The sequence below is a fragment of the Dreissena polymorpha genome, chromosome 6 (assembly GCF_020536995.1).
Source record: "Dreissena polymorpha isolate Duluth1 chromosome 6, UMN_Dpol_1.0, whole genome shotgun sequence".
Taxonomy (NCBI): Eukaryota; Metazoa; Mollusca; class Bivalvia; order Myida; family Dreissenidae; genus Dreissena; species Dreissena polymorpha.
In genome coordinates, this window is record NC_068360.1 from 89,306,784 (window position 1) to 89,332,238 (window position 25,455).

Consider the following 25,455-nt stretch of genomic DNA (forward strand, 5'->3'; position numbering starts at 1 on the left):
CAAAAATGCCGCAAATGGTTTTAAAAGGCTAAATTACAAAGCTTTGTTGTGTACGTCTATCTTAACAATGTACAAGTTTAAGTTTAAAATACTTTAAATCGTGTCAAATTAATAAATTCTGTCCAGCCAGTTAAATTAAATATATACTAGCTTAACCAGTTCAGAGATTATTAATCATTAAAGCATTCAAACCAGATGACCTGTGTGCATCAGTAAAATAAAACTTACTCAGTTATGACGTTAAAAGACACCTCTTTTGAAATCCGATGACGTCAATCGTTTAAACATAATTCACTTAAAATAACCGAAAATCAAATGCAATTCATATTGAAGAAATTCAGCATCATGTATTCAATGTAAAACAAACAAACCTTAAAGCCACATACCTTGAAATAACTTATGTGGCATAGTAAATTTAAGTATAAATAATAAACATATTTTATATATGCCAATTAGAATATATCCGGTGGTTACAATGTAGAAATCCGTCTTTTTGCGCCTTAAAACTTGAAACTAATCGCGTTTGTCAAAATGGACGTATACGTCTAAAAAACCTTCTTTCGGTTTTAAAAGCGGTACCGTTTGAAAAATAATAAATTACCTGCTAATTAGGCTATAGATTTAATTTTATATATGCCAATTATAATATATCTGGTGGTTACAAGGTAGAAATTCGTCTGTTTGAGCTTTAAAACTTTAAAATAATCGCGTGTGTCGAAATGGACATATACATATAGAAATCATACTTTCGATTTTAAAAGCGAAACATAATAAATGAATTACTTGCTAACTAAGCTATAGATTTAATGACAATTGTGCACACTTTTAAATTTCATCTATATGTATTGATAAAAATGCATTTTATTTTAAGGTGTGTGGCTTTAACGAACATGTAAAAAGCACTGTAAAAGATTTTACTATAAATGCTTAACTTATTGAAGAAACATTGTTATTTTTACATATATTGCTAATTCCTAGATTTATGGAATAAACAGGATGTATAGCATTGACCATAAAAGTTGTTTAATTATATGTTGATGAATACAACTTATAGTAATGGAAGCACACAAGTGTATTGTTTATGACCATGCTTAATTGCCTTAAACACATACACCAGATGATCTACATACTTCGACACTCAGAACGTACAATCTACTTGTTCAAGGAGTAGTTTCGCAAAATTCACTAAAATGATGTTAATTTAAAAACAGTAATTTACTTATCCACCATTTAATAACAAACGTGAAATAATGAAATATATTCGCCATACAACCATAAGAATGCATTTTTGTATATGAGCGCAATATAAACTTAATATAAGAGAATGTAACACTTTTTCAAATATTTTGTTATTTACTCTGAAATATTTACATGTTCGTACACGTTTTATGACATCATTCTAAAAATGTTGATGCGATATGTGATATCCCATTTTAAGTACATTTTTGTAATATAAACTTCACAATTGAGCATAGAATTTGGCAAATTTATTAGAAAAATCATAGTATAAGTAGCCTTGCTCTCACAACTTTTTAGTCGGTGCAACAGTACGTTTTTTAAAGGGACCTTTTCATTTTAATTTGACAAACTTAAAAAAAATGTTTCAGATTCGAAAATGTTCGTTGTAGTTATGATACCATGCTCTAAAATATCCATAATATGCATCTTTTGCCGATTTAAAAACCTGAAAATTATAACGCGTTGCAACGCGAAACGATTAATATTTGGAGAGTTCTGTTGTTGTCGTTATATTTTGTGATACTAGGAGGATTGCTTATATAAAGTATTAAGTAAAACACTCATTTTATGAGCACGGATTGCCGAGTGGTCTAAACGATAGACGTTTACTCCAGGGGTGTCAGTGGTTCGAGCCCAGTTGAGGGTTACTTTTTTTATTAATTGTGTTCTTAATTTTTTAATGTAGCTTTTTGGATACAATGTTAACATTTATCAATATAAACCATTTAATGACAAATATCGATACATGCAAAAATCTGTGAAAATGCACCTTTAAAGCAAGCGTAAAGTCTCATGGGTCTGTAGTTACCGTATGTAATAGAATACGGTCGAAACTCACTATTGCCTACATACTTGAACTGTGAGACTGTCAATGCGTCCAACTTTTTTAGCTGGTACATTCTCTTCAGATATCATATTGAATTCATATTCCCATAACAGGGATACTATTGAGGATCAAAACGTTTATGGTAATTTTTTATTCCCAAATTGTGTGAAGTATAGTTACTTAACTCGAAGCCAATGAAAAAACGATTAACTACGTTTTTTTTGTGATTCAGAGCGCGATACCTTTTTTGCACATAATAAGATGTGGGTGACCCTCAGTGAAATGTCCGGGCAGTTTTCGGTTTAAATCTTCTTCATCTGTAATTATAAAACCCCAAACGTACAAAGTGTTAACAATAAGAACTCGAAGATTACTTGTAACATATAGGAAACAAGAAATGATCCGAAGAGATTTCGATAATTTGAGAGCATAACACTCAAAGGACAGTCTGTTCATATGGACTCATGCAAATTCAGATTCTTGCAGGCGCTTATGAAAAAAAACACACATTAATTTACAATGTATATTGAGTTCAAAACAAAAGAATGCATATAAAATTCAAGTTCAATAATTTGAAGATATTTTTCACCGTGTCTCTCATTATAATTGTGTCTTTGATACCATATAGCTAAACGCATATGTTTTATATTTCTTTTTAATGAGAAACAATATCCATATACAAGGAACAAGCAAATTGTAAATATTCAGGTTGGAAGTAAAGTTTGTGAATAAGTTATTATGTTGTAAGGGTTGTCTGAATAAATATCAAGTGTCTCTTTTGAATAGAGTCATGGTGAAGTATATAAATATGTTGATTGCTTTCTAAACATAGATATAAAGTTATATCCGATAACTAAAATGTTTTTGTCAAAATGTGGGCGTTAAAAGTATAACGAAAATTATCCTTCCCTGACTGCTATACATTTTAATACCCGTCGACCTAATATATTAATTTAAAAGAATTTACGCGAATAACACCCATTAGTTCAGTCGTTTATTTTCATTGCATGTGGCAATCATATTTATTCGGCATTCAGATATTGTTGATTTTCATAACAAATAGCCATAAGTAAAGAAGTCCAAATATTTACAATTCATTTATAAAACTTGCGTTTGATGCTTACGGAATTCATTTACAATCTTAATCGACAACATGCATGTCGATTGTACCTGATGATTTACGAGATAAACTTAAATTGTAAGTTTTACTCAACGAAAAAGAGGACTAATATCAGGCAATACAATGTATTATAAAAGGATAATGCTCGGAAAAGATACAGCTCGTCGTATATATATATTTAACACTTGTACATATAGTGCGAAAGAGGCTTATGCTTCATAGCGCTTGATAATTAAAATGGAGAGCATCAGCAAATGTGGTTAATATTCTTACGAGCAAGGTATTGAAGTACGATGCCCAAGTGTTCAAGACTTAGGTAATCACTGTTGGGTGTAGATACGGCTTCAAGGAAACTCTCCCAGCATTGCCGCAAATCACTTATCAGAGGCGCTGAACCAACATTGCTAAAAAATATCACAGTTGAAACGCTTATTTATAGAATGTGAAATAAAACATCGGATGATCATACGGTATCTGGCATTGATATCCTTTTAAGACGCTCGACCAGCCTGTGTGTCGGGTCGTATCTTCTATTAATGCCATGTAAAACCAACGCTTTGCGAATAGTCGAAATGTGTATAATAAACAAAAATAATATTATCAATCCATAATGTATATTTATCGCAAACATTGCCATTACTCTGTATATTATTTATGTAAATTTAAGTACAGAAATGATAAAAAACATTTGCTGAAAATGATTCCAGTGAGATTTATTTAGAAACAAGAGATGTGTTTGTCAGAAACACAATGCCCCCTATTGCGCCGCTTTGAATTAAAATTTCAATATATCATTTGGCAGGTTTAGAAATTATCTCCCTTTTAAAGCTTATTACTTCCCTTGGATTGTATTTTTTGACTTTTGACCCTGAAGGATGACCTTGTCCTTGACCTTCTAACACTCAAAATGTGCAGCTCTATGAGATACACATGCATGCCAAATATCAAGTTGCTATCTTCAATATTGTTAAAGTTATGGCCAATGTTTAAGTTTTCGGACGGACGGACAGACAGACAGACAGAAAGACAGACGGACGGACTGACGGACAATTCAACTGCTATATGCCACCCTACCGGGGGCATAAAATGAACAAAAACAAATCAAATCCCTACAACCTCCGGAAACCCTTATTGTATTACTAAATATTATAAACTCTAAATTGAACAGTTTTTACATTTTATGTCTACGTGTGACAGGGAATTATATCCCAGTACCTTAAATATACATTAAGCTAGACGTTAAAAAGACACGTCAAATACATGCAATTCTTCTTGTCCGATGGTGGCGACCTATAAACCACTTAACATGCATATGAAAGGCTCTTTTTGTTTAAATAAAAAAACAACTCTGATCCTTCTTAGCCACTATTCATAATTTATTAATATTTAGTTAAATTCAAATTATAACATCTTTATCGGTAACGTGATTTTGCAACGACTTTCAATGTGTCTGCATAATTGATACCAACTTATGGTTTGGTTTTTTCCCAGAATCAAGCCTATTCAGGAGTATGTTTATTCAAGCATGCACTATCTGCTGATAGAATTTCAAAGCATAATTGTTATTTACCAAAATCGTCATCGATACAGTTAATACATACTTGAATAAAAGAAACGTAACACGAACACATACCTCGTCTCACTGCCATGTTCTTTAGTAACCGTACGATAATTAGCTAAAAAGCCCCATGTTTTGGTTTTTCCCTTCGATGTGTCTTCTTTTCCAATAACATCTGGTTGTTTTCCTCGTTCTTTCATGCACCACAACATAGCTGTTAACAATGTATACACGTAAGTGTTGTTTCGATGAATACGTCGTTTAAAATACTAACATACTATTAATTTTCACAGATATTTTATTACAAAAATGTTGATTCTGTGATTTATCGTAAATTACCTGTTTTCGTGTTAAGTGATTCAATGTCCTTCCTATCAACGTGTTGAAGAGACTTTCTTGCCAAGACTTCAGAGATTCTAGCGCTCGAAGCAAGTTTATGCACGAACTCAATTTCAATTTTGCTTAATTCTTCTTCAATTGGATAATTTGACGATGTTGAACTGCTTGAATGCATTTTTGATTTTCTATCTGCTTCAATTCTTGCCGTTGCCATTGCTGATTTCAAGGCATCTTGAATAATAAAAAATAACCTAAGTAAAATGTGTTTATTTATTTGTTAATTTTATTTACGATATGCATTGCTTAAAACAATAAAGGAGATGATATGATTCATATACTTAAATATGTATATGCACAACCAAGCTATACAAATTGTTAAATTTACAATATAGAAAATATCTGAATATTAAACTTAAGCTTTATTATTGAAGACGACTTGTAGCTTTTATTTGTTTAAATTTTGATCTCACAGTGACTCAAAAAACTTAAGTAATATTTAAATCGAAACAAATTATCTTGTCTTGTCATTTAATTGGATTATGTAAAGTTAATTGGTATATACACTCGAAAATTCATCTGTTTTGGAGATCCTTTGGATCATATCCCAGTTTTGTGTGTGTGTTCTTTTATTATTTATTTAAGTGCCTTGACTAATGTTTTTTTTTGTGTCGCACAGTTTGCTGGTGATAAAAAACGTTGTTATATAAAATCGTTTCTGTCCTAATGGTGCTCATATGTTTTTGGTACAAGTTGAATAGTTATAACTTACGTTAATGCATGTATAATATACATAGTATCTTCACTTGCCTGGTGCACATGCTTTCCTTACAGCCGACAGAAGTAGGTACACGTAATTCGACATTGTTCCTTCTATTTTAACAAGTTCCCTTTGTAGAATAATTAGTTGTTCAATAGTAAAGTAGTTTAGATAAATATATTCTGCTCGCTTCGACTTGATGTACTGTAACCATTCTTGTAAACAATTTTCCATGTATTTGACTATTTCAGGAATGATCTCTTTTAGACTTTCTTTTTCAGACTGTCGACCCTTTTCAGAAAAAAAACACAAATAATGAATCAATGCTTTCAAGTTCAGTTTAATAGTATGCATACATTGAACATAAGGCTACACCATTTATAAAATGGAAGTTATCCGATCATCGAACATATTGTACAATTAAGAATGCAATACTTACTTTCAATATAAGGGTGTCATTTCTGTCACTGAATTCAATTTTAACACATACTGGACGCGAAGACCATGTAGTGTTGCACATAAATTCTGCTTTAAAGTTGTAGAACAGAACACAGCCAGATTCACACAATTTTTGGTAAACGTTTCCTACTCGCGAAACGCTGTCGAAAATCTGGAAATAAAATATTTACATTTCAATTTGTTTAATGAAAACAGACGCATCTATATTACGTAGTGTCAGTGCTTTTTGAGATGCAAATAAAAAAATGAATATAGAACCCAGGTTAATGTTTCTTTATAGATTCCATGGTGTAACATTAGTTATTCTCACCAAAGTAAACATTTCAACGTCAACCTCTTTGTCGACTGTAGCTGCAGTATTTTTTCCAGATACAAGCATGAGTCTGCTGTGGAGATCTTGTACTTCAGAAAGAGTATAGCTTCTGAGCTGCTGTTCACCATCCTTTTCCGGTACGATTAGACTCAGTGCATCGTTTCCCATCTGAAACAATGTAACAGTGATCAGCTCATATTAAATATTATTTTAATCACAAACTTTGACAAACGTCATAAGCACATCATAAATAAAATATAAGATTTCGGGGTTAAACAAGATTTCACTACAAGAAATTGTGATTGCATTACACTCGACAAAGGACAAAGCTGGTCAAAAAAGATCACCTAGTGCTAAAATTAATCAAAGAATACACTTTATATCTAAGATTATTTTAGAAGTTCGTGTATCGCATATTTCATACGCATATAATCAAGCCCTTTTTAAAGTATACTCGGTATTAAACATCCTTGCATCAGTTTATTTTTTACATTTTAAATACGCGTTTCTTGTAAGTTGTGTCAAAACTTTATCTCAGGGCTTACTATATCTTTGCCTTGGTAGCCTCCGTCGGCAATGCCAATCATATACATCCCATCAGAGTTTATTGCCTGTGCCAGCATCAAAGACGTGACTTCAACAGATCCATGCGCCTTTTTTATTTCTTTGAGCCATTCCAGTTGGGCGTTGGTATCAATCTAAACATGTCAACAAAATATGATAAATATGGTAATATTATCCATAGTAGGCTTAGTCCACTCTAGGATTATATCAGTTAAATAAATGGATCTTACCATTTGTTTTGGTAATACTGGGTTGATCTTTAATTCTTTAAACACTGATTTACATCTGTTGAGCAATTGCATGTATCCGTTACAATTCTGCAACTCGAATATAAGCGGTGAATAACCCATGACGGCTGAATGTAGACACTGCACTTTCCAAATGTTAATCGGCTCGTCACCGGCCGACATCATTGCCAAGTCAGTGAAGACTTTGAGTTCCTTTTGTCCAGCTGCAATAAGCGAAAGCAATGTGAATAGATAGAAAACAACATGTATATGAAATCTTTTAAACAGACTCGCATTGTTCGAATTTCCCTAACATTTCACAGAGTTATTGTGACTCAATTCTGTATACGTTGATTTTGCTCGTCGCATTGATCAAATTTATGACTAGTTAAAGCAAATATCGTACCCCCAATTCACACCAGCTCGGGCGTTTGCAATACTGGGCGCGTATAACGAATTGACTACCTTATCCTTCCATCGTATCAAAAATAACGTAAAGCTTGTTAAATATTGCATAAATCCGCATATAATTGGTGCACGAGTAGGAAGCTATCAAACCAAAAACATTACCTATGTCTGTGAAGTAAACATAAATTAACCTACTTAATGTGCAGCAATGATACATATGATGCCAAGATAAAACACAATACTTGTGACAAAACGATTATGTAAATATAATCTTGTTTTTTTGGTTTAATGTATTGATGTCATTCACGTAGCATAAACAAATTACTCTTAAACATAAGACGTAAAAGGTTCCTTTTATTTTACCACTGTAATTTCACTTATTTACCAGTTGTTACTTCATGTCTTATAAATATAAACGCAAAATGAGAAAAATTGAACTGTGTTTTGATTGTGTTTCCATATACATATACTGAAATATTATAATATGTCGTCAAAATTATGATGCTAGTATGTACACACGTATTTTATACATGTAAATACGGTACACTTGAATTCAAAAATATATTTTTACAGTTTTAAAACTTATTGTTTTGTTATTGAAAAAAATGAAGTACTAAAATGCGATCTTGTATATCTTTTGATAATCACATTATAATGTTCGCTACTCTCGATTATTTTTGGACGACCTATTGAATAATTTATTCTGTATATTAGACAACACAATATTTAAGTATTGCTGTCTTGATCTCAAAAGTAATTTTTTTTGTTTTTTTGTCTTTAAAAAGAAACTTATGCACTGATTGCGTCGCAGTGGAAGGTAGAGAATTTTTAATTTGAACCAATAAAACAACAAAAGAAAATTTCACATTTCTAAGGCTTTTTATGCATAAGAAAATGCTTTAAACGGATATTTAACATGCCATAAATTTCATATGTCTTTTTTGTTGAAGGACTATGAACACGTTAATCAGGAAAAGATATTTTAGAAAGATAACGTAAACAGTTGTCCTCCGAACCTAAAAACCTCCCGTAAAACGAAAGTATAAAACAAACGCTGACACCTTCATGGTAGGTTCATTATTAAGGTTATTTCAGTTGATATTGTGTGTTATGTGCATATGATTTACAATACTTACTTCTGTTTACCTGATACATTCCGAGAGTATGAAGTATGAAAAAATATAGTTCGGATTACAGTGTTGAACCATATGAATTACTGGTATATATTTTCTCTCCATTTGGTGTCCTGGTAAGTGTATGTTGTGTATTCGAGTGTCTTGTCTAGTACATTTGTTGTGTACAGCACTTGTTGGGATATTTCCTTGCCATTAATAATGGGCCACATTCTTTAATAAGTTTGTTATTATTATTGAGTACTTGTTTAGCTTCAATATCACTTTTTGTATATTAATTCACGTTTGCATAATGGTATGAGTATAATTGGTTGCGCAGGTGTTTGTTTAACTGTTTATATAGAATAGATTAACGGCTCGCGAATAAAAGATTCCTTTGAGCGCAAACTTATACTCTGATATTTTAAATGAAATGTTTCTATGATTAACGTTAACATTTACTGGTTCTGTACAAGACACAGTAACATAATTTGTAAATACTGTGTCTTGAAAGATTTTATATTAATGGAATATTCCACGTACAAGTTTGCAATACTGGTCTATAATATATTTCCTTAACATGTAAATATAATACAAGGACGTATTTATTTAGTGAATGTTTTTTTACCTCATTCGAATATACATCAAAATGCGATCGTATGACTTGTGACGTTATGTTTTCTTAATAATTAGTTTTCGTTTTCAACGCCAGATGATTAAAAAAATGTGATACATTATGATGAATGATGCAATAAATTTATTAAATTTTATAACGCATTTGATGCAAAATGAAGGTCATATGGTGTTTGTTTTCTATGCTAATTTGTTTTATTTTAAATTCTATTAAATTTTAAAAAGTTTAATTATGGTATGTAAGTTTCATTAAGATATTTAAGTGGTATACGCAATAGATACTTTATTTTTTCTGAACAGTGATTGTGCATATTTGATTGCCGTAAAGTTTAATATTAAGATTCTAATTACAAATAGAACATGTACATGTGTACATGGCTTCGTGCATCCACTTTTGTGACCCGTTCTTACATTAACATTACAATTATCTGAACTAATTGTTAATATTTAAGTGCCTCGGATTGTTATGAGGCGGTCGTTTTAAATGTTCCCAATTTTAACTCCAGTTACCTGCTTATGACACAGAACGGAGCTATTTATATATCTTTTTAAGAGGCTAACATATTACTCATACGTAGCCACAATTGACCTGCTGTTTGTCGACAACGGAAGATGTGACGAGGACAAGGACTTATAAGACGGGTCACAGAGCTCACTCCGAAAACCTCGCGCGATTTAAAATAATGTCAAGCTTGTTTGGTACATCTAGACTCTGGTAGACTTGTTTTTATTCAATGTTATACATGTTAAAATGGAAACTAGTGAATGACGCCTTTATACGGTTTTATTATTTCTCTTTAATTATGACCTTAAAACGACCATCTTTGCTGTAACCAACTTGCGTAGAGAAGTAATTCTTTGGTTTTTGAAGCGTTTTCGCTTTCAAATAACGTGTATTTAAGTGTGTTTTGTTGAACAGATCAAATTTTACTGTCGATAAGAACATTCGGCTTATTCTCAATTAAAATTTAGCTTAAAATCTTAAATTTCGATGAAACCATATTTATAAAAGACTGATTTATAAAATCGACCATAATTATTAGAAAAGTATAGTTTTTCTAAAGATGTATTCACAAACAAACTTCAGATCAGAAATTCCTTAAAAGAGGTTGCCGTTGATTTCCGACTACATGTATATTGAAATCCTCGAAACCAGATTGTTTCTTGAATGTCTTTTCTGTTTTCTAACAAGAAGAATAATTATCAGCGAAAATGATAACTGCCAAAGTTAATATTCTCATGAAGATTTGTTTAACCATGTGCTCATAAAGGGTCGCAGAGATTATGATTTAAACAAACTTTGTACAGGACTTAATGTTAGCATACTAAACCAATACGTATTTTGCATTTTGATTTTCGAGAAGGAGAGTATTAGCTAGTTAACTACAAAAGCTATTATTTACCAGATGGCGCTCGAGACAATGCCAGTTTTAACAATATGTGTATGATATTAACAAACCTTGCAGTTACCCAATTCAATACACACACATTTTACATCTCATCAGTAAGTGATTTTTTAAAAGAAGATTGTAAGTTAATTTCGTTATTTTTTTATTGAAAACACTTTACATCGGACAATGTCAGGTTTAATCGTTGATGCATGGTCATTTAATGAGTATTGCTGAATACAAATGTATATGAACTATAGGACATTTAGAGCGGCCCAGTTGAAACCCAATTGGAATTGTGTGTGCCGGAAGCCTATTATCACATTTAAAATATCAAAGCTCCGAAAAAAAATGTGGTTAAAAAATGAAAAACAATTTAAAGTTCTGTTTGAGCGAAAGAATGTACATGAGTTGCATGACCTGTATAAACTGCCTAGAGGGAAATCCATTTTAATCCTCTGAGTTGTTATTTTGAAAATCTTTTTTACCTCTGATGACATAATCATTATGAAGCAGACCGTAACTATTATAATACGGTTAAATAATGTCTCTTCAGGACTATTCCTTTTAATTTTCGTGAAAATCTTCAAAGCGTTTATGGAGATGTAGTTTGATGAAACAACTGACGGAAAAAAACATTATGACGCACTGACAGACAACTTACATTACTGTATCCCAATAGCTCAAAGAGCACCTTGTCCGAAAATAAGCTTATAAACAAGAAAACTCTAGTTGCATAAGCAGGATATCTGATCAGCACTACGAGGTCCTTGAGTCCATTTGAGTGACAATTTTTCCAGCAATAAAATTAATAGCAAAAGCACACGACAATCTAAAACACAAATGAAAAAGCCTCAAGACACCGGCTTCAAACTGTCAATGCCAAGTACAGCATAGAAATATGTTTTATATCAAAAGGTTAAGCTAAAAAATATCTTTAAAAGCATAACGACGTTGTAATTAATATTGAGATGTGCTTTTGCCATAAAATATTGGATGATGGAGTTCAATTTATTTTTGCGAACAGTTAACTATAAATGTACCTTCTATTGAATTAAGAAGTTCAAAATTCTACTACGCATTGATCTACGCCAGAAAAATAATACTGTGTGGCTTTTTAAAAATGAAGTTAGAACTAAATCGGTTTAGAAAGTAGGGTCAATTTCGGGTCACATTACTGTCTCAGAGTGGAAAGCAAGTTTCAAGTTCGTGTGTTTTTCTTTTTCAGTAAAACTGATCGTCCCAATTACTCTAAACACAAATCATGTGTTAGACATTGCTTACTTATCACGTATATATCTCTAGTTCGAGAGCGGAAATCACATTATAATGTCACCAAAATGCAACTGTACGAAAAAGTGAGCTTGACCTACAATTTCATCATGTTGAATTGGTATATATAGTCTTAAAGATGTTCGCCTTTAAAAATTCAAGAAAGAACGATGAAGAACCGTAAAACATGCAATGTACTTTTTTAAAGACGTAAACAAATTCATATGTAGCATAACCGCAACTGATTTTTGCGTCTCAAAATAAATACGAATGTGGTATCATAGCATCTAATGCAAATGAATTTCAATATTACCATTATAAACGGGCAGGTTATAACGTTTTTAGTAAGAAGGAACTACTACTTTTGTCAAGGTACATGCCACTCTACAACAAGTTTTTAATTTAATTAACTTAGTGTTTACCTGTAGACATTGACTCTTGCAGCCATTTTATAAGCGGTTTACTATGTACAAACACATTTAAACACTCTGTCTCCTTGGTGGTAAGTTCTATCAGGTCTGTGCATGATTTCACAATGTTTTCATCGAAATGTTTTTTAAGTTCAAAATCCAATGTTGCAAACTGAAATGACAAATTAACATAAATCAAATAGCATAAAAGCGGAATAATAAGAAGTATCAGAATGAAGGTCTCTGTTATGCTCGTACAAGTTATGCAATAACAAATTGGTAAACATACTAATAAAACCGTAATACTTCATAGGTGACATGTGTTTTTATCCGTAAACAAAGCCAATTTGAGCCACATTGGTGACACCTGCCTAATTAACATTAATTTGAATCTATTTACAGTTTTCTGGTTTCTTAATATAAAGATGACACAAACACATCATCTCGCAACGTATGAATGCATCAACATGTTACAAGCTCTTCGATCATTAGAGTCAACAAAGTGGATTGAAATGCAGTTCCAATACAAAGACTAAATAAAACGTTTTACATACTTTAGAAATTTCTTCAATGGTTGAAAAATCACCTGGCAGAGAAAATTCGTTTTTAATTTCTAATAAAAGCGAAGCATTAAAAATGCTGGACTGAATCTTTTTCAGATGCTTATAGCACTCAACAATATTCCAGGCAGTAGTGTTATCTATTCCGAATAGCATTATTTCACGCCTAAGGCCTTCATCGTCGTTTTCAAACATATATCCGATTTCGTTTGTAAAGTTACAAAACAAGTGTTTCCCGAATCTCAATTTTTCCCGAAACGAAAGCCACGTTTCAATTACAGGATTCCATACATTAGTTATGATGTTATCCATTGAAAGTCCGCTTGTATTTAAATACATTCGACGTTGTTCCCAATACTTCTTGAAAAGGTAACTATTTTTGCATTCTGAAAATTGGCCTAAGATATTCAAAACAGGTTGAAATTTGCTAAAGGCTATCACTTCTGGAATATATTCCCCATTTTCTTTTTTATTTTCACGCACCCCCTGTTTGCAAAGCTTGCAAAGTTGTTCGTTGATGAAGTCCATATCCAAAATGTCCTTGATTTCTTTCACTAATACAAAAAACAACAACATTAAATCAGCAAGTGTACTATATAATAAAAATATAAATAAAGTAAATCATTTCTCCAATTGGAAATTCATAAACAAGGATACCTCACGATAGTGCGCGCGTCGGAAAATGACAGCTTATAGGAAGTTCATAATTACGTGTATTTATTTAAATTTGGAAAATGTCTAGACACGGTTACCACACGTGATGTTTAATAAAAACTCTGCATATGAGTGTAAGCTATATCAATTACTTTCACACTTGAAATATATTTTGCTTTTGCCCTGATTATTTAAAGACAAATTAATGTGATCAATATGACACATTGTCGTAGTAATATGTAATCTTAAGTAATCATAAATCCACGAAGATGTTATTGATATCCATGGTGGTCATATTAAGAGACGAAAATAATCTCATGTAAACACTGATTAGATCCTATATTATTTTTCAGTACGTTTTTTTAAATGGGCATTATTTTAAAAGCTTATTAAACTCATAGAATAACATACAAAGGAACAGTGTATGTTTTATACTAATTATATTATTTCGATGTCGAGAGACGGTATCTTTACGGCAGCAAATACAACAATTTAGCATAACAATACAACCCGAAATGACAACCTGTGTCATATATTTTGTATTTGATCTAAAAACTACCTCTAATCTTACAAAAATATATGCTGCTAAATCATTTTGTTATTTCAACGCCAAATGAGAAAACTGAATAAACGGTGATTCTGGTTTGTTTTCTATATACATTTAATACAATTTCCTTATTTTATTTCTGAGTATGAGGTATATACTCACTTATTATACACATATAAAACATGTGTTGTTATTGAAACATTTATAATTCTTAAATGTCCATTGTAGATAATGTATATCTTTTGATAATTACATAATGATATTCACTAATCATGATGATTTGTGAACGACCTATTGAATAATATATTATGTCCATTAGACAACAAATTTAAGTATTGCTGTCTTATCTCAAAAGTAAAAGTTAATACATTTTTGAAAAGGAAAAACATGCGTTGATTGAGTCGCAGTGGCATGTAAAGAATTTTAAATGTAAGCCTATAGAGAAATAAGAGCATTTCACATTTTTTACAAAAATTACACGTGGTTGGCCAGTTAAATCTAAGGTAAGCCTACAATTACGATTAAACTTGCTACAGATCAAGCTTAAACTTGTTACAGATAATCCTCACGTTTATAAAAAACATCGTGTTTAAACAATGCATGTGTTCAAGTAATCTTACGTAATAGTAAAGAGGTGAAAATGCGGGATATCCAACTCCAAAATCATCCGAATCGGAAATCAGTATTGGTAACTTGTGTATTGAAGTTTCATCTGGGTGGAATACACAATTATGTATTGTCACTTCAATAATATCGGTTATTATCCTTTATACGCACAAGTTGGTAATGCATATACTATTTTGTACGTGCGCCTAAAAGACAATCTAATGCTCGATAGCTCTCTATATAAAATATTAAACTTTAATAAAACGTGTCTCATGTTTTGAAGACCAAATCTAATAATGTAGTGGATTAACACAATATTCAACACATTACTAAAGTCACAAAGAATTGACTAAAGTATTTTGACACGTTTTCATTGAATAGTATTTTTAAAATATATTTAACAAAACCTAAATCGAAAGAACATATATTAAACAATGCTAGTATGTTACCATCGTCCTGTGGGCACATGTTCACGAACTCCTTCATCAGTCCAGCCTGTTGTTTAAACGCTAGCAGCTCTTTCCTTCGTAGTTTAAAATGCAAAAGCATATTCTCATGGAAGCAGGCGAATATGTCACAAAACTTCATCGCATTTGCGCTCACAACTTCAAGCAAATAAACGGTCACTTCCCCGTTTATTATTGATTTACTTAATGTCTTTAATACATGGCATATTTCGGTCATTTTTCTCGTGTTGTGCCAGTAAGGAGATCATCTGAAACTTATCATAATCAATAGTATTATTATTTCATGTCAAATATCTTTTAAAACAGGCAATTCATGTATATGACACCATACGTATGCATATATTAAAGACATTTCTATATTCTAGTTCAACATACAAATGTGTATATGGTACTCAATGAACGGTTTCATTGGAACCCAATTCAACGCGTGTTCCAGAACTCTCTCCACGTCAGTTGTACTTGAAAATGAGCCCCAGTGTCTTTGAAACAGTTCTGACAGAAGTGCAGTATATTTCGGAATCATTGATTCTGCCATGTTTGAAGAATTAAGGTTCAGCTTACCGCTTTCAATAACCTGAAATGTGTATTTGTATTAATATTCGGTGCTTGCGTTAAAAAGAAATGGTCTTTACTAAAACTTGTGAGGTTATATTTGGTTATTCGTCTTGACTCTGATTGTGCCGTGCACCATCACACGCTATAGCACAGCAAAACAAGCATTTATTTATATGAATTACATATTGACGTCAGACTACTTGCTTTCTTATATCAGAATGTAGTGCATGAATTCCACGATTTGGATTCAGCATTTAAACTTGAAACTTGACATTCAACCTTAAAGGGGCATTTTCACAGATTTTGGCATATTTTGTTTGTAATAAAATGCTTTATATTGATAAATGTAAACATTGGATCTAAGAAGCTCCAGTAAAAAATCAAGAATACAATTTAAAAAAAAGAAAAAAGTAAACCTCAGCAGGACTCGAACCAGTGACCCCTGGAGACCCCTTGAATCTTTGAGTAAAAACGAATTATACCGCTCGACCATCCTGCCAACTATGTATGACGGGCGTAATTTATACTTTATATAAGCAATCCTCGTAGTTTCACAAATTTAAACGACAACAACAGAACTCTTCAAATTGTTCAATCGTTTCGCGTTGCAACGCTTTATAATTTTCAGGTTTTTAAATCGTCAAAATATGCATATTATTGATTTATAAGAGCATGGTAAATGTTCAGTTTTACTGTGACCTATCAAATATCATAACTAAAACGAAAATTTGCGAATCCGAAACAACTTTTTTCACTTTTGTCAATTTGCCAAAACGTGAAAAGGCCGCTTTAAATCAATAAAATTGTTTGAACTCTCTTAATGTGCCATTGTTATTACCATAAGTTTACGAAAATATGTCGAAATGTGAAACCTTTCATTGTACACCACGTTTGCTGGGAAGAATCGACTTTTGTTATGCATACATTGCATTAATAAATCATTAATATTTATGTTTTGGAAGAAACTTCTTATGATACAAACATGTGAATATGCATCAAAGCTATGTACGTTTCGGTCAAACGTGTATTACTGGTGCTATAATTATGATGTATACATGTTTATTGTTTTTAATGACTTTCATTTGAAGTTACACTGCATATTTTAAAAACGTGATTCCTTTAATTTGAATATAATAACAGAGGACCGATTTGTGATTGATCGCGTATGCAGATTATCTGATCCTGTCCGACACTGTTAGTGTTATGAATGCAACGGATGCCAGAAAATACCAACATTGTCCTATTAAAATTAGTTTTATTTGATTCCTACTTGGAAAATTCAGGTAGGTCGGGTATTTAAAACAACCGACTAATTTTTAATATTTTCTGCAAAATTGTGTTAGTTCTTGTGTGTTTTAAGTACAGTTGTCATAAATTAGAAAGTATGTGTCTGTGAATCACAGTGAACATTTTGACGTCGTCGGGATTTCAATCCGAGCGTCATATTATAACGTCATAAATACGTCATCACGCGTGTAGGTCATTTGAATCATGTTTCTGGTTTTATAATTATGAATTTCTATCTTTGTAAAATCATATTTTTTTATTTAAACTGGTTGGAACAATATTCTTTATTTAGAACAGTTTAACGTATTTGACACTTTTAAATATATTTTTGTGTGTGGCTAAATATGGGCATAAGCAACCGAGCTTTGTAATTTACCCCTTTTCAACCTTATTACGGCTTCTAACTGCACTGCACGAAGATGATCTATATGTGAATTCTATATAATATAATATTAGCTTTTTAATATAGAGTAGATGGGTTACTACTCGTTCATTTTATCGTACCTTAAAACGATGTAGTTTTGGTGCGCTGGACTGTTTAAAAAAAAGAAAAGTAAATATTTATTTAAAAAAAAATCTGTGCTATTTAATTTTAATTGTGATGTTATGCGGTTTATTTGTATGTATATTTAATGAATAGTCCTGGACCGAGTGTGAGATTTGAAGCTCCGCTTCTTAAAGCAGGTTAAAACTGTTTTTGCATGACCGTTCTAATATGGTGACCCCAGTTTTGATGATGTTTGTGCGTTTGTTACTTACATGTATGTCATTTCAAGTGTTTTGTGCCATTAACTGTTTGTATGAAAACGATTTTTTCTCCTGCTGGTGCAACTGATGTTTCACTTTTTGTGAACATAAAACATCACTCCTTTGAACAACATTAAATTGCTTGGATGCAATACTTTTACAACTGGTGGTATTTATGGTAGTGTATGTTATGGTCAGATATTTATCCTAATCTGTTGAAAGTGAAAGTTTATGTATACTTGTTATTAAATCAATACCCGACATGACATGAAAATACCCGAAAACCGAATAAACCCCATCTGAAAAAAAGCTATCAATTGAATTACTAGTTATTACCATACTACGGATCGCATCTTATATTGTCGACGCGAGCTCTGTTAAAACCGACCTGAGGATTCATGTTTTACGACATTATAGCAGATGCTTGCCGCCCTAAGTGTAATGCCCTAAGTGTAATGCCCTGAAATCTTAAACCCCCACCTTCATCTTGTTTCAATACTGTATATCATCAAATACTGAATAGACGTCTAAAATGATTACGCCTTTAAGTGTAATAAACGTCATACTATTAATTTTCAATCTGCCAGATATATTAGCATTATTAAATACTGGATTTAATTGATATGAACATCAGAAAACAAGTTTACTAAACAGTTTATTTAATGTTGATAAATGATTGCAATATTCGTCCTTATAAAATTAACTGGTGTTCATTACTTAAGGACTTGCTTTGTAAATTAGGGTTTTACGAGGTATGGCTCTTTCAAGATGTCGGATATTATAAGGTTTTTATCTCAAATGTTAGACAAAGATTAAATGATAATTGTATTCTAATTTGGAATAATGGATTGTGCAACTCAAGCAGATCCAATTAGTTGAAAAACATCGCCACTTTTAAGTTTCAGTTTTATTTATATATGTGCACAATTAAAAAGATTCGTATACGTTTTACTAAATAAAGATGCATTTTACATAAATTGTATGTAGAAAGTGGAACATAGACCAAACCTACCCTCGTTCCTATAAACGAAATAAAGTGTATGGTGTATAATATGTTAGAAGATGAATTTCACTTTGTTTTAGAGTGCCGAATGTACTCAGAATTAAGATCTCAGTATATACCATTCTATAACAGACACCGACCTAACATGCACAAGTTTATTGAATTACTAACAACTTAAAATAAAACGTTGCTACACAAACTATCACGTTACATACACAAATCATTTTAGTATGGGATATACATACATAAGTTCCGTGTTTACCCATGTATGTGTTTAACGGTCGCTCTAAATTTATTGTAAAAACTATAGTTGAATGTGTGCTTTTTTATTATCAATTTTCAGCAATATCTTTTCTATAAAGGCATTGTTACAGGATCGTGCCTTTTCCTAAATATGTGTACGACCTTACGGCTGCATTATACGTATTGTATTACATTATATTATAGCTATTTATGAATATTCAACTATTTAATTTAGAACTAAACATAATATGCATGTGCCTCGTGAAACAAAAGTTGTTACTGGAGGTTAGAACAACGTATTTCTATATTATTGTACATGTGGTCCTAACATATGTACATAATAATATGTTTCATTTATCACATGTCATACCCTGTTTCCCATGTTATACAACCATTACGAATATTTTTATGTTACACATGTTTTATATACTTTTTAAACGTTTTCATTTGCTTAGTTTTCGTTCGATTGACCAATCGTTTTTTTTCCTGAAATAACGTAACAACGTCAAATGACATCACGAAATGTAAACAACATTCGGAATTTATCATTATGTTTGCGTAAATATTTATTTAATTTTCTCATTTAAAAGCATGTGATAAAACGATCTGACACTCGTTGTCATTTCATACCATATTTTATTAAACTCGTCCAGAAAATTCGTTATTAAGCAAGCCTTTAAAATTTTTGAATTCGTTTAATAAAATATGGTATGATATGACCACTCGTGCCAGATCCTATATATATATATATGGTTGTAATTAATAAGCTCCATACGAATTTGAAGTTATTATACATATCTTATTACATATATACTATCGATAATTGTTAATATCAGAACCTAGGATTTAATAATATATGTATGTATTGTTGCAATGAAATTTATTATTACTGTGTAAATAATAAACCATTTACTTTGTAAACACTGAATGCTTACTATGTCCATTTTGTTAAACGTGTTATTATTAAACTCTGCCTCACTTGTCGCCCTGAACTAAATTGCATCTGTATTATACATAATTTGTTATTGGAAATAGTGTATCATCATATACTTAACAAACTTTATTGAGAAAATTTATGTAAAATTGGAAATAAATGTGGTAATGTCACTGGTGTATTATACTTAAAAAGGAAATGGGGATTGATTAGTCTTTTAAATTAGCATAATATCGTCTGTATTCATAAAGTGTTGGCAGGTGAAAACCGTTCTATTTAACTAAATACATAGACCTTTCTATCGATGACTTTCAATTATTAACGCCTCGAAGTATAATAACATTTTTTTAAATTATTACCTTTGTGTAATGCCCTGAATTTCAATAATGCGCAGACGTGTATAATAAAAACCAAACAAACACTCTTGATAAATTTAAAGCATTAAGGTATAAACGTGTGGTAATGCAACTAAAATAACAGACAAACTTGCTAGCGATGTTATTTTATGTTAGTAAAAGACAGAATTTATCTGACTTTGATACTAAACACATTTTTGCTTTTGCTGATTGTGTAACGGCTGTTGGAAAAGCAGCTATTTCACTCATGACGGAAATGTTTCTAGCAACTTCTTTGATTCTTAAAGGAGCGTATCGAAAGTTTATATTTTATCTACATAATCATATAATATTTTAGAATGTATGTATTAAATAATGGATTGACACATGCCACGTTTTAAACGCTCGCTAAATATTTAGTTTTAATATTATAAAAAAGTTGCCCTAGTGAACATTGAAAGACGGATCAGGAAAATCAGTTGTAGTGGTAGAATCCTAACGATTGAAATGTACATGAAGTACAACCATACGCAATAGCACTATCGATAACGCTTTAAGTTATCATTGATATGCGTGATTTTTGTAGGCATGAGTTCGAGTCCTACTGGAGGTGTGTATCGAAACACTATTTTGTGGCATTATGTCTTTATGTCTGTACGTTTTCATCAATACAACCTCATTTCCAGGAAAACCAATTATTACTTAAAAGCGTATCAGATCATTAATTGTGATCGTTTATCTTTCTTTCCGTGGAATTACCACTATCCGAGACGATTAGGCTTTACATTATTCGGATATGTTCGTTTATGACAAAATAATATACAATGTCCAAACCAAATTGCATCATAGTGATTTTTTTTGATGATGCTTCAATTATTACTATGCCATGGACAGACGAAATTTTGTTTTTATTTATTGTGACAATAATTTGTCAAAGGTGAACCACATCATTAATACGTTGAACTGTCTTTTTTTTACATTTCAGAATTTCTAGACCAAAATATTCTATTGTCCAGTTTTAATCGCTAATATATTATAAAATACTATTTCTAAAAACAAGTTTATTGGGTTTCAGGACGTTAGACGTTCATATACGTTTTGATGCGTTGTAACAGATCTCTTGGTGCAAAGTACATAATGATCTACTCAGTTTTTGAGATTGCTATTTCTCTACTGTGTAGTTAAAGTACGTTAATTTTATTAAATATGAATCACAATGTATTCTGATCATGGTATTATATATAAGTAAAGAAGTTTGCTTATTTGTTTCGTTTGAAATTTTATGTTGTAAATTTGTTTGGTTATGTTATGTTTACTGCGATTGTAGATCTTGTAATATTCCAGATTAATTGGTACACAGGAAACCATTTTGTTACTCTGCATTCCGTTATTTATAAAACGTACATAATTATATAAAGTTCAAATTTACCTCTAAATGATGTAGAAAAAAAGTGATCTTCTCCAAAAGAGGAATAAAGCCTTATCGCAGAACACTAAATAAAAAAAATCCTTTTTCATATGACAATAATGTTCATGTAATCGTCCTACATTATCAGCAGATGCCAGACGTATGACAAATGTACTTTCAATTGAAAGCACGCTGGGAAATAGATTCCACTTTAAGATAATATCTAACAATAGAACTATTCACCATGTTTTGTGCTTGTGAATAAATGTATTTTTAACATGGTAAGCAAAACCATTTCTACGCAACATATATTTTAAATGATTACCTTAAAAGCAACTGTGGTGAGACAGGTATACATTGGCTGGCTGTACTTTCCTTCTCCTGAACAATAGTGCTCGAGAAAATTGTCTGTTTGGAAGAACTTGATCTGCGTTCATTGCAAAATAAGAGTCGTTAAAAATAACATGAATTAATGCTAACAATAATCGTTTGCTATTAAATAAATTGATAAATACACTATATTGTTTTAAATATGAACATGATACACGTTTAAGTACTGTATATAGCTGTAGTGTTAAAAAAACGTTTTAAATTGAAACTATTTAAGCCGTTCACGTATAAAATACAAAATAAAGAATCAATGCATGTGTTGTATTACACATTTAAAATCCGATACTTACACAATGAAAACACGCGACTTTAAATGTAATTGAAGCCGCATTTATCCAAATTGTTCGAACCCTTTTAGACGGCAACGTTTTGGGAAAAGCCAGTTTCCAAGTCTACAAATTAGACAAATCAAATATGTTTTAAACATTGAACAAACCGTGATTTAAAACACAAATGCATCAGGTCTAAATAGAAGTTTATCAAATGTTCACACACGATACAACAGAACTGTTTTTAGGATAATAAATATCAAACGTAAGTGTGTGATCAATCCAATACATTGTAATTCCTTATATCAAAATTATAAAAAATAAAGCTTTGAAAGCGAATTCACAGAACATTTTGTATGATTCTTGTCTTTCGCATCAATATGGTGAATATCATTGTGTGGCACAGCTATTGATATAATTAGCGCAGTATATGCCTCACCTTTAGATATTCAAACAAATTGCTATATTTCATGGAGGGCAGTTGTCCCAAACATGAATCTGCAATTTCCTTTACATGATCCAAGTGTTCATGTTGCTCAACATGTTCAGAGTTGACATTTGTCGCCAAGTGTTTGACCCTCAAAATGTTGTCATATCTTGCAACACAATGCAGAAATATGTGTAAGCAATTCAACAACAAGTTTGGAGAATCGGTCCTTGAATGTTGCCGAGCAAAACGGTACGCTATTTGATATGCAACCCAACAACGTCCTTCGGAACTGAAACGATAAACAAACATCGCTAATTTTATTCAAAATATAGGTCAAACGTTACAGGGGTCATTATGTAGTCAGTGTGAGTGCCAAAACTAACTATAATAACTATCCGTTATGTATGGAGACTGCGAACTGTGATAAGCATAGTCTGAACCCTGGGCAAGCAGTAAATCCTTTTTCGATGATGTTTGCACAAAAACCTTGTTCAAGCACTTAAACAATCTAAGATGTGCAGTTCAGTGGCAAACTTAGCAAACATCTAGTTGAAAATCGTTTTATGGTTATGTGTGTTTTTTCAACTTACCCGTCATCATCGTCAAAGCTACTTTTGCTTTTTAAGCGAACGACGACGTTGTTATAAGCTTCTTCCATAATCTGGAATTCAATGCATGTATATTTATGACAACCCGTGTCTATCCACAATAATAAAACTTACATACGTATAACAACATACTTAACATGTTAATATTGAAAGAAATGATATAAGAAAATCGGAGTTAAATGAAGAAATATGATTTAGGGCAATACAATTATGCATTACTAAACATTACCGTTGTTGGGCATCCTCTAATAGCTTCTTGAAGTAATATTGCACAAACAGAATCCAGCGACAGAAGATCACTCGATAAGACACGACAGTCATTGATCTGAATAGTCTTCGCGATTGTTCGAGATAAAAAGTAGTCCATTTTGTAAAGAGGTCTCAATAACCGTAAGATAGCAAGATGGTTACTGTAAATAAAATACGATCAAATGAAATCACATATTGTTATTATCTTAGCAAATACATGACATATATATTGGGTTATATTATGCCTCACATAAATTTGTTTCTTCTTTGCGTATATAAACAACACAGGTCCGTTATTTTGAATAGTGCCCGGTAAAGATGCGCGCGCATCTAGTCAGCGGGGCGCTATACAGTATAGTGCCCGGTAAAGATGCGCGCGCATCTAATAGTGCCGACTAGAATGTTAGTTATATTGTAACATTAGAGCAAGTTTTACAACGCAAAGATTGTTCGAGTACATATTATTAATATTAACTTATAATTATTGATGGAATTTATATTATGATATTTATTTTTATTTCTATTGAAATTTATCTGCACAAAAATGTTCGGTATCATATAAGAAATTCGGCTTCGGTTCATATACTCTTTTGGGCTGCCTGGCTGGTCACTATTCTGCCAAAGGGCCCTCAGTGAGGTTTTCTATTTCTTATTTATATTTAAAATAATCGTAACAGCAAACCTATTGTTTAAGTACACATCTAAGTAATATGTAAATTTGCCTTCGAATGAACAATCAATACAGTTTAATCAACACCTTTCTTTTAAGCACGTGGCCTTTACAACATTGAGCACATCGTTTGTACCCCACCAACTTTCTAACGAAATATCCAAACTGGGGTCTGGTTCCACGAATGGTTCGCATATGTCCAGCATGATGTGCAGAAGAGGTAGGCAAAACAACCAAGATGGTTGGACTTTTTTGTCATAGTTAGAAACGCATCCGATAAGAAATTGAAGAGCATCCTTGATTTGGCTAAAATTAGGAAAACTTCTACATCCAAAGACTCACAAATAATATAGGTGAAATGCAAGATAAAGGTGAGAGATAAAACTAATTTAAAAACGACGTATTGTACATGTTTTAACACAAACCAGCCAAAATAAAAACAAAAGGCACAAACCTCTTTTCAAAACAGTTACGTATTGATTCAATTTCCACTACATGTGTATTTTCAGAATCCACGGACAAAATCAGGCATTCACACACACGCTCCCAATTTGACTGCTTTAAAGAGATTCCGACTCGCTCGCAAACAATTGCAACGCTTAACGCTTGTAGTACTCGGTCTGTACTACTCTGTTTTGAAGATGGACTTGAAATTTCCTGAATTATGTTAGTAAGCATGACTTCCTCCGACACCTAGATTAAATAAAAATGCTTACTTATTTTAAAAGTACTCGTGCTTTCTTAAATTTCCACCGCATGCTGCTTTGTGTAAAGATTACAGACATAAGAAAAAATTGTTCTGATATGTTTATTTTTAATCTTTACATTACCATAGGGTAATAACAACATAATAACATGGACTTTTTGA

At 31.8% G+C, this 25,455-nt stretch overlaps 3 protein-coding genes across 4 annotated transcripts in view; all 3 read right to left on the reverse strand.

Moving 5' to 3' along the window:
- Nucleotides 1-5,298, reverse strand: part of LOC127835226 (E3 ubiquitin-protein ligase rnf213-alpha-like) — a 102,724-nt gene extending 97,426 nt beyond the window's left edge. The window contains exons 1-4 of the mRNA XM_052361549.1: nucleotides 5,083-5,298; nucleotides 4,819-4,957; nucleotides 3,459-3,589; nucleotides 2,308-2,382 (exon numbers count right to left, since the gene is read on the reverse strand). Coding sequence (XP_052217509.1) covers nucleotides 2,308-2,382; nucleotides 3,459-3,589; nucleotides 4,819-4,957; nucleotides 5,083-5,296 — 559 coding nt within the window. The 5' untranslated portion in view covers nucleotides 5,297-5,298. The remainder of the gene's footprint in view (nucleotides 1-2,307; nucleotides 2,383-3,458; nucleotides 3,590-4,818; nucleotides 4,958-5,082) is intronic.
- A 583-nt stretch (nucleotides 5,299-5,881) lies between these two features.
- Nucleotides 5,882-15,580, reverse strand: LOC127835891 (E3 ubiquitin-protein ligase rnf213-alpha-like). The gene is made up of 8 exons (XM_052362312.1): nucleotides 15,442-15,580; nucleotides 13,180-13,739; nucleotides 12,638-12,797; nucleotides 7,406-7,626; nucleotides 7,157-7,309; nucleotides 6,609-6,779; nucleotides 6,279-6,449; nucleotides 5,882-6,130 (listed from the first exon to the last, which is right to left on the reverse strand). The coding sequence occupies exons 1-8, from the start codon at nucleotides 15,578-15,580 to the stop codon at nucleotides 5,882-5,884; spliced, it is 1,824 nt and encodes a 607-aa protein (XP_052218272.1).
- LOC127835227 (uncharacterized) overlaps nucleotides 15,579-25,455 on the reverse strand; it is a 42,261-nt gene continuing 32,384 nt past the window's right edge. Inside the window, exons 8-16 of one of the 2 annotated variants that reach the window (XM_052361550.1) lie at nucleotides 25,042-25,280; nucleotides 24,675-24,893; nucleotides 23,898-24,078; nucleotides 23,651-23,721; nucleotides 23,070-23,349; nucleotides 22,652-22,753; nucleotides 22,297-22,398; nucleotides 15,835-16,033; nucleotides 15,579-15,713 (exon numbers count right to left, since the gene is read on the reverse strand). In XM_052361550.1, the coding sequence (XP_052217510.1) occupies nucleotides 15,673-15,713; nucleotides 15,835-16,033; nucleotides 22,297-22,398; nucleotides 22,652-22,753; nucleotides 23,070-23,349; nucleotides 23,651-23,721; nucleotides 23,898-24,078; nucleotides 24,675-24,893; nucleotides 25,042-25,280 (1,434 nt within the window). In that variant the 3' untranslated portion in view covers nucleotides 15,579-15,672. The remainder of the gene's footprint in view (nucleotides 15,714-15,834; nucleotides 16,034-22,296; nucleotides 22,399-22,651; nucleotides 22,754-23,069; nucleotides 23,350-23,650; nucleotides 23,722-23,897; nucleotides 24,079-24,674; nucleotides 24,894-25,041; nucleotides 25,281-25,455) is intronic. The other variant, XM_052361551.1, reaches the window with a different exon arrangement.